General features: G+C 40.7%; 1 protein-coding gene across 1 annotated transcript in view; it reads right to left on the minus strand.

The window, feature by feature from the left end:
* rbl1 (retinoblastoma-like 1 (p107)) overlaps window positions 1–5958 on the minus strand; it is a 39077-nt gene extending 33119 nt beyond the window's left edge. Inside the window, exons 1-6 of the mRNA XM_037786283.1 lie at window positions 5160–5958; window positions 3320–3453; window positions 2047–2250; window positions 1843–1907; window positions 233–361; window positions 1–30 (exon numbers count right to left, since the gene is read on the minus strand). The exon at window positions 1–30 is cut by the window's left edge and continues 134 nt beyond it. Coding sequence (XP_037642211.1) covers window positions 1–30; window positions 233–361; window positions 1843–1907; window positions 2047–2250; window positions 3320–3453; window positions 5160–5327 — 730 coding nt within the window. The 5' untranslated portion in view covers window positions 5328–5958. The remainder of the gene's footprint in view (window positions 31–232; window positions 362–1842; window positions 1908–2046; window positions 2251–3319; window positions 3454–5159) is intronic.
* Window positions 5959–10000: the final 4042 nt, after the last annotated feature.

Below are 10000 nucleotides of genomic sequence, written 5' to 3' on the forward strand. Positions count from 1 at the left end.
GGCCGTCAGCGCGGTACAGAGCAGGCAGACCTGCACGCACACACACACACATAAAGAAGAACAGATGCTTAGAGATGACGTCTACCCACTTTGACGCTGATCTTAATGTGACAAAGATATACAGAGATGAATCCATTTTTTCCCACCCCTAATCGTTACACAATTATTGTTTTCAGCAAATAAACACAGCCTGCAAAAACTAAACACACCTTTACACACACACAAGCTGTACCTCTGAAGGAGGGGTTGATGAGGTCCTTCCTGTTGGCACAGAGCAGAGCGTTTCCAAACACCAAGTCCAGACAGCAGAGCAGCAGGTGGTACGAGTTCACCAGGTCATCACCGATCATACTGAAGTTACCTTCACAAACACACACACACACACACACACACACACACACACACACAGTATGATATACACAAACAGCTGATCTGCATCCTGCAACTATTGTGATAATTAATCGTAGTAATTCTTTTAAGAAAAAAGGCCACAAATTTGTTGATTCTCAAAAGTGAGGATTTCTTGTTTTTCTTTATTTTCGTAATTAGAATGGACATTTTTAAAGTCCTGTTCTGACAATTTATAGACAAAATAATTAAATTAAGAAAATAATTGACAGACTATCTGACAGTGAGAATAGTTAGCTACAGATAGACGACCGTTTCTATTTTCATATTGTCCTATCGTGGTTACTGGAGATCGCCGGGGGTCGGCGGGAGTTACATCACAGCACGCCAGTGAAACGCCAACATGGACGTAGGGCTGTTGCGGTAATCGCAATATTGCCATACAGCACTATTGACTAGCCGACCGCAGGGGGACGGCAAGCCAACCGCCACGACCGCTACGGTCACGTCGTTTTTTCTTTTAAATTCTTTGCAAAGGGAGCGCCACGTTTACGCAAACGAAATCAGTGCTACGATGCGCTAAGCGTCCATTCTGCGCTGAGTGCTGCACGTTTTGTTTTTCTGGTCACCGAGATCTGAAAAGTTTTTAACTTTGGGTAAAATGCTGCGCTCGTCACTGTCACTTTTTACCCAATTTTTTTTTTTACCCAAAAATTCACCAAATTGGAGGAGGGGCGGGACAAACTCCACACAGACCAACCGTCACATCCTACATGGAGCCACAAGTGCTGAACAACAACAACATCAACAACAATGGAGGAGAAATTAATCCACATAGACCGGCGGTCCGTCCTCTCTCCCTACGAGCTGCAGCCTTCCTTCATCCAGAACCAGAACCAGGACCAGTACTCTACCTGCTGACGACATTTTTACGTTTGCAGCTCGTTGTCCTTCTGTGTATTTAAGTATTTAATTAGTTTTAAATCTGTCTTTGTCATTTAAAAAGCAACAATATACGTAATAATAGCCTAACGATAAAGGTTATATATACAGCACAAAAATCAGGATAAATGAAGTAATTTGAAAAGAAAAGCCAATAATATCGCGCCGTTGAGCCAATCATTGTTACGTCAGGGGGAACTCCTTCACCGCGACAGCCCGACATGGACAACTTCAATGTCAAAGAAAAACATAACATCTAGTATTTGGGGATATCGGGGGGTGCACCCAGATGCTAAAGCTTTTTTTCCTTCCCGCTCATCTCCCTCTTCACCACAATGGTCCGGTACAGCGCCCGCATAACTGCTGACGCTGCAGTTAGTTCAAATCGCCTCGATACCGGCGTAGGAAAAAAAACAATCGTCAATATACCGATCAGCACAAGCCCGCTCTAGTCCTAACTGACCAATAACTTAAACAGGAATTGTCGGTATTAAGAGGTTCATTAAGTCCATAATGAAACTAAAAACTGAACTTTGAGCTGTTTCTTGGTACCTTTGGTGTAGACAAACAGAGTCCAGCAGAACTTGAACACATCGCTGATGTGACACGGCAGACGCCTGCAGAGCCAAAGAGACGACACACACACACCGTTAGACTGAGAGTGTGTGTGTTGGCTTGTCTCTCCATAAACAGCAATTACAGAAACAATGACTTCATGTGACAGAGAGAATACAATCTGGTGTGTGTGTGTCTTGCCTGTGTTTCCGGCTGCGTGGTTGCCGTGGCGGCTCCCCTCCCTGCGGGTTCTGAAACATGTCCATGAAGATGGGCTCAAACTTGCGGAAAATCACCGTGGAAACCTCAAAGTTGCGCTCCAGGCGCTCCATGCGCAGCCTGAAGTCCTGTGAGAGGTTGGACATGTCGGCCCACTTCCTCATCTTGGAGAAGAACTGGATCAGACTGGGAGGAAAACATTAGCACTAAAAAGAGACGTAAACAAGGTTTCTGCAGGTTCCACAAATACAAATTTAACACGTTAAAATCTCCTTTAATGCGACCCGGAAAGACCTGAACGTATCCGTTTACAACTACTGAGCGTGCACGTGAGCCCCGTTAACTCTCTGTGTGGCCGGCACGTTCAGCACAATCAAAGGAGTGGAAACGGACACTCCGTCTATTCCATCCCCGCCTCCGCTTGACAAGCGAGCGTGTAGGGAGGGTCAGGCTCGCGCTCATTACAGCCCCGTGCTCTCTGGACTGCATTCGTGCATGCAGAGCAGAATAGAGCCTTCGCGAGGGGGCTTTTCCACTCGCGGAGACTGTTCTGTGAGCTCTTATCATAACGTGCAGGCGCCTGGTTTTTATGTGCGTGGGTTTTGTTCGTTATTATCATATGCACATTAATTACAAGGAAGCAGTTGTCGGCTCTAGAATCTCAGGCTCCCTTCAACAACGCTCCTTAAATATGTAGGCCAAAGCGGTGCAAGTTCAAATATATATATATATATATTTATATATGTATATAAATAGCCTTAGTAGTTAGCACTACTGGAATATCAGATGAACATTATCCCAGTTTACCCCTCTCCAGTCTAAATACTGAGTAGACTGCAGAGGGACTAACTCAGTATTTAGAGCCCAGTTGACCCGTTGAGGTTCACTAATGATCACTGAGGCTCACAGACTGGAAAACTAAGTTGGAAAACTAGTTTTGGGTCACGGAAACAGATATTTTTGAAAACGCCTTCTAAAAAAGGTGCAGATTTTTTTAAACTTTAAGTTACCTTTTGTTAGCACCGCTCCTCAGACTAATGACTACTTTACATTAGAAACATGGGCACAGGCCTCAAAGGAGGCCAAAGCAGGAGCACATGAAACATATGGAGGCTGAATGGTGATTGAAGGCGAGGTTTGGAGCACTCAGAGGGGCGATGGACAGAAACTCGAATGACCCTCCCTTTCCTCATTGATGCATGTAAAGAGACAGTTGATGACGGCAGAGCGATGACGCTGCTGTGATGAGACTGACCTGAGTTTGGCAGTGCGAAGGATCCTGGTGAGGGAGACACAGTTTCCCTCCATCAGCCCTTTACCCACGGTGGGAGTGGAGCCCTTCCTACAGGCTGCATAGAGAGAACAGGCCAACCAGTGGACCACCTCTCCCTGCACAAACACAGCAGCACATTTAAACAAACACTACACTATGTGTACGTGTCATCTATCTTCATTCTGCATTAACAGAAAGCTCTCCAGCTACTCAACAACCACCAACACGTGCACATAAACAGGAGCATGAAAAGCCAGCAAGACAACAGCAGCAGAACAGTATGAATATGTTTAGAGGAGAAAACACTTTTACATGTGGAGATCAAATCAGCGTACAAATCCAACAAAAGGCTTAAAAAAAACAAAACAACATAAATGTAGTTACATTCCAGATTCAGATTATTAAAACTAAATAGAATTAACTCAGGAATGATGATGTATTATTATAGATTAAACTAGCCAGCAGTATATAAAGTTATTATAATGAGCTCCACCTTTACCAGCTGACACATTAAAGTCATTATAATACTATAATATAATATACTTTTTTTTGCATAATGAGTGTTTTTACTTTTAGTATATTTTGATGCTGATACTTTTGTACTTTTACTGAAGTAAAATTTGAATGCAGAACTTTTACTTTTAACAGAGTCTTTTTTTAGAATGTAATATTGCTATTTTTACTGAAGTAAAAGATTTGAACACTGAATACTAACCCTATAAAGTAGCAGAAAATAAATATACTCAAATTACCTGAAAATGGAACTTAACAGTACGTGAGTAAAAGTTATTAGTTTCTTTCTGGAAGTAAATAAGCAGTAACCATGTAGGATTCAGGGAACCTGTGATTGTTACAGATATTAGACACTTTACTGAGAAATACATGATTTAATGTTATTAAGTAGGTTCATTGTTGCTTATATATATATATATATATTTTTTTTTTTTACTTCTTTTTATTCCTTTCAACAGGTACAGTCGTACAGCACAATCACATGTTTTGACATGACACAACAGGGTCATAAGTGTCCTGAGGAGGCAGTGCGTGAGCTTCTGCATCCCCACAATGTCCATACATTGTTCCATTAAGTAGGAATGAGCTATATTTTTCGTCCATAGGCCCAGAGAATACATAAATGTACACTGAGGAAAAATAACATGTATATCTATACCTATATTAGGAGAGAAGAGAAGACAAGTATAGAAAAAGAATAAATAGATAAATAAATAAAAATGAGAGATAAAGTTAGAAAATAGAAATAAAAGAATAGAATAGGAATAATTACAAACAAATTAAATAAAAATACAGAGAAACAAAGTAAATAGTGATGTGGCTTATATTCTGATTGATTTTATTTGTATCAATCTGAATCTGCAAAGTAACCAAATCTATTAAATACATGTAGTGCAGTAAAAAGTACAATATGTTACTGTGAGATGTAGTGGAGTAGACGTAGAAAGCAGCAGAACATGGAAATAATCAAGTAAAATACAAGTACCTCAAAATGATACTGAGTAAATGTACTTGATTACTTTAGACCAGTGGACGTAAACAAGCTTCAGTAACCGTGCTGCGTTCAAGGAACCTGTGATTTTACAGACATTCCGGACACTTTACCGATTAATGCATGATCCAACGTTATTAAGTAGATTAATCAAAGTCTAATAGAGAGATAATGAAAACAGTGGTTAGTTGAAGCCCTTTAAACAACAGCGGAGTGTTATTGGACTTTAGTTAACAGCGGTTTAGCAGCAGGTTGTGTCATTAGACGGGGCCAGAGGACGTTAGTTAACGGTAGTTCGTTAGAGGAGGTTCTCATCACCTCCAGAGTGTAGGTGTTCCAGATGGCCGTGAAGGTGTCCATGGTCTCCGTGGCTGTGTGCTCGTCCATATTGAGCTCCTGACACAACGTCTCCAGACTCCTCCGGACCCGGACCGAGCTCTCCTCCATCCGACCAGACTCGGAGTCAGACGACTCCTCTCCACGCATCCCTACCAGAGAACTACCGGCTAGTTTAAAACTTTATACAAACCCTCCACAGTTACAGTCCAAAACACCAAAACACCACAACACGACGCCAGCTCCAGCTTCCCACGACCACGACCCGGCGGACTTCCGCTCACCGGCCCCACAATGCAGCGCGTTGGCGCGAAAACCGCCGATCATTGACCAATCAGAAGCAAGGGGAGCGTCGGCCCCCAGAGAGAAGGTCGTGTCTGGAAGGTAACCCACAAATTGCGACATCTAGCAGAAACTCTCGCGAGACTTGCTGCCCGACGACCTGACCTGACCTAACCTTAACCATTCAAGATCAACGAACCTGAACTATACAAGGATCAATACCCAACCATAACTATCTCGCGAGAGTTTCCCCAGCTCGAGGGTTACCTTCTAGACACGACCCAGTGACGCTGTTCGCCCAGGCCCAACCCCCTTCACCTGCTCGCGTGCTCCTTCAAACCGTTACTGAGCAACCGTGACCTATTCACCACGTTACCAGAGACATTAGGCATCATACACAGGCTCCATTCATATATTCACCACTGTATCCTCACCACTGTAGGACATATGGTAATCATAAGAAACTATAAAAGATAAAAAAAATAGAATAAAAAAGGAAGACAATAATATAAATTATATAAATAATAGCTTAAAAGAATAGTATGTAACATTTAGGGGGATCTATTGGCAGACATGGAATATAATATTAATAAGTATGTTTTCTTTAGTGTATAGTTAGTTTTCATTAGAAGGCATACAGAGGGACATTTTAGAATGCGTTAATAGAGATTGTGCCATGGAGAAAAGTGGTCTTTGCCTCTTAAATATTTTCGCACTAATAAAGTTTAAATGAATTCACAGGTTCTACTCAGTAAAATCGTTCCTAATGAGATATAAACGGGACATTGAGTCTGAATGCTCATTTTGTAAAAAATTCAGATGAAAACGTTTCACATTTGTTTTGGAATTGTCGTCACACACAGATAATTCTGGTCAGACATTCTCAAGTTCATCCAAACATTTTTCATTGCAGATTTTTCTTTTTGTTTTAAGTACAGTTTACATATCAATACATCAATAAAAATGATCCAATAATATAATAAAAAAACTGACAGTAGCTATTCTGCAAAATGAATACTTTTACTCTTAGTACGTTTTGTATTTTTATACTGTGGTATTACTACTTTTAGACTCTACTTGCATCCATATTATAGTGTTAAATGATTTTACGTCATAATATATCATGACAGGTCCACAAACATGACTCATGGCAATATTTCATTTACTTGTTCTGAAATTCATTATATTTCCTTCAAAATGTCATAAATAAATGTTATACTTCACACACGCACGCACGCACACACACACACACACACACACACACACACACACACACACACATATGTGTAAATGTGTTGCACTGACCGGTGTAAACGTGCCCTGTAGTCTGTAGTGTTGTCAGGTGTTGGATCATACAGTAGTTATCATCATCAGCAGCAGCAGCAGCAGTAATAAAACAGTGAGATCAGGAGGGAGGAGCAGGGAAGCTGCTGGATTTACAACTTTGCCCTGAAACTAATGTGAATAGATAGTCACACAAAGGGAAAATAAATATCCACAGGAATATATTATATAAGTTCATACAATATAAATATAAATAATATAAGTACATAAAACACATATTTAAATATAATTAAAACACAAGCTAAATAATAATAATAAATACATTATTTATTTATTTGTATTATTTTCTATTTTTAATATTATTTTTCTTCTGTTAAACAAGTGGAAAAAAATTCAGGCTGATTTTTTAAACTTTTCTTTTTTTTTCTTATTGAAAACAGGTGGAAGATTATTTTTCATTTTTAGGCTGAGTTATTTAAGTGTTTGTTGTTGTAATACTTATTTAGACCACCAGAGTGCACCACTATCACATGTTCTAAGTAGGACTAAGCATTCAGGTTTTCTTCCAGGTGAGTTTTAATTTCTCTGTTCATTCTAAACACAAGGTACATATAGACCGTTTCAACAGCATTGCGTTGCTAGGCAACAGCTTGGGTCCATGGTTGCGTCCTAATTTCCACACTAACATGTTATTTAGTAGCTAAAACACTATGTGAGATATTTTAGTATGAAACCAATAGTATGTGAATTACATACTATTTCCGGTGAAATATTACACTATGCAATGCTGGACACTATGACAGCATAAATATCCAACAATGCAATGCGGTAGTGATGACAACGTTCATAAGAGACGATGACGGACAGCTCTGTAACATCAATAACACTTTAATTTAACTGTCAGTATCAGATTTCTCTTTGCTAGACCTAATATATATTTTAAATTAATTCAGACTTTGATTCTCACAAACTGTTGTTTTGGTCACATGAGGTTGGCTCCATGGTTACACGTCTCCAACCGGCGAGGAGGCTCTCAGGAAGTGACGACGTAAATTACTGCTCAGCGCGTCTGAAAAGATCCAAACTACTGTTTATTCACACAGAAGTATGTTGAACGATAGAACACATGTTGAGTATGTAGATCAGAGGACGAGGTTTCAGACGTAGTCTTGGTGTTTTGTTCATAAAGTGTTTTTCCAGTCAAACACAGAAGAGAACAACGCAACAGATCCAGGAGAGGCTTCAGAGTTTGGATTAGTTATTGTTGTTCTTGGTGGTTCATCGTTTAAATCTACCTTCATCAACAGAACCATTCCTCAGCTTGTGTACCTAATAAAGTGGCCACTGAGTGTGTCTGAACAGCAGATCTGATTTGAGCCTCTATAAAGAGAAATGTTGGCGGTGGACAGCAGAGGGCGCCACGTTATAGAGAAACAAACCTCTGACCTCTAGAGGTGACTAGTACAGAGAGCAGAGATCAGTTATGGGAACATGTGACTGACTGACTTGTGTTTTCTTCAGGCTGATGTTATTAGCAGCCAACCAGGCACACTTTAGATAGGTACTGTATGTGGACATGAACTGTATGTATAGTTTTCCTAAAACTGACCTTGTAGTTTTGGTGCCTAAAGTGTAAAAATAGGCTTCTCAAGGGACTCGAACAATGGCCTCCTGGGTGTTAAGACCCAGACGCACCACGTCGACATCAGAGAACTAGCGGTGAGGAAGGACGACTGATGCGTCGCCTCACGTTTCCTTTGTCTCGGCCGACAAGTTGCATTTGAACACACTGCAAAGACTACAGCCGACTGCCAGTTAGCACGTACGATCTGTGCCTGCCTGAGAGGAAATAACTGTCCCCACCAGCAGGTGGTCTGTACAAAGAACGTATGTCGATAAGAAGTGAAAATCAACTGGTCGTTCCGTTGCAACATCAGCGCCCAGCAGCAGAGCTACGCCTCTGCCATTTGGGATGCCAGTAAAACGTTCGCCTACAAAGAGGCGTTCAAGAGTCAAACTAAACTCTGATTACATTTGTGACTAATCTCTTAAATGTCTGATATAGTGGCTCAATGGATCTTGAATGGGACCAGTTGGTCTTGCTGAGCAGCCAGCAGGCAGACTGAATGAAAGCTAATGTGGCAGCCGCTGTACGTTGTGCTCATGTGTGTGCTGTATGAGCGTGTTACATAACATGTGGTGGTCCTGTTGGTCAGTCGGGGACACTCGCTGCATTGTCAGCAGCTCAGTCTCCAGAGTTTCTGCTCATATCTGCAGGCAGAGCAGCTGCAGAGCCAAAGACAACAAACTGGAGCTCCAGAGGTGTAAACGTTACTGCTGCTAACCGGCGGCCTCTTTCCTAACTGCTGCTCCATGCTTCCTGCCACGATTCCTGCCACGCTGGAAGGTTTGACTAAATCTCTGGGATGCTGATGTGTTGGTCCATTTTACTGTTATAATACTGAGAGAACCAACTCCAAAATCATGTGTGAACCATCATTTAATATCATTTATGCTCTGTTGAGTGAAAAAATTATTTGTAGCAGCTCCACAGCTAATAGCTGTAATCGTGAACCAGGAAGTATAAAGAGCGGTGAACGGCGTGTAAGGAAGAGGTCGGGGTGGGTCTAAAAACACCAGACTTTCACCGGGAGACCGATGTTCATGTCCCGTGTGAAACCAGAAGTCAACCTTGATTTATTTGTCACGTAACTTCTGAAAGTCAGTTACAGCACTTCTGGAGTTATTTTAACCCAAACCACCATCTTTTACTAAAGCTAACTAAGTAGTTTTATTGCTTAAACCTAACAAAGTAGTTTTATTGCTTAAACCTAACTAAGTAGTTTTATTGCTTAAACCTAACTAAGGAGTTTCATTTGTCAAACCTAACTAAGTAGTTTTATTGGTTAAACCTAACTAAGTAGCTTTATTGCTTAAACCTAACTAAGGAGTTTCATTTGTTAAACCTAACTACGGAGTTTTATTGCTTAAACCTAACTAGTAGTTTTATTGCTTAAACCTAACTAAGGAGTTTTATTGCTTAAACCTAGCTAAGGAGTTTTATTGCTTAAACCTAGCTAAGTAGTTTTATTTTGAAAAGACTGGAGCGGAATTTGACACGCTCATCACATGTTGCTGAACATTTGTAGGAAAACGCACGAAAAATACGTTGTTGAAAGTCGTGCTGAGCGTTGTCAAATCAAATCAAATCAATTTATTTTTGTATAGCGTCAAATCACAACAGAAGTTATCTCAAG

This window comes from Sebastes umbrosus, chromosome 1 (genome assembly GCF_015220745.1).
Source record: "Sebastes umbrosus isolate fSebUmb1 chromosome 1, fSebUmb1.pri, whole genome shotgun sequence".
Taxonomy (NCBI): Eukaryota; Metazoa; Chordata; class Actinopteri; order Perciformes; family Sebastidae; genus Sebastes; species Sebastes umbrosus.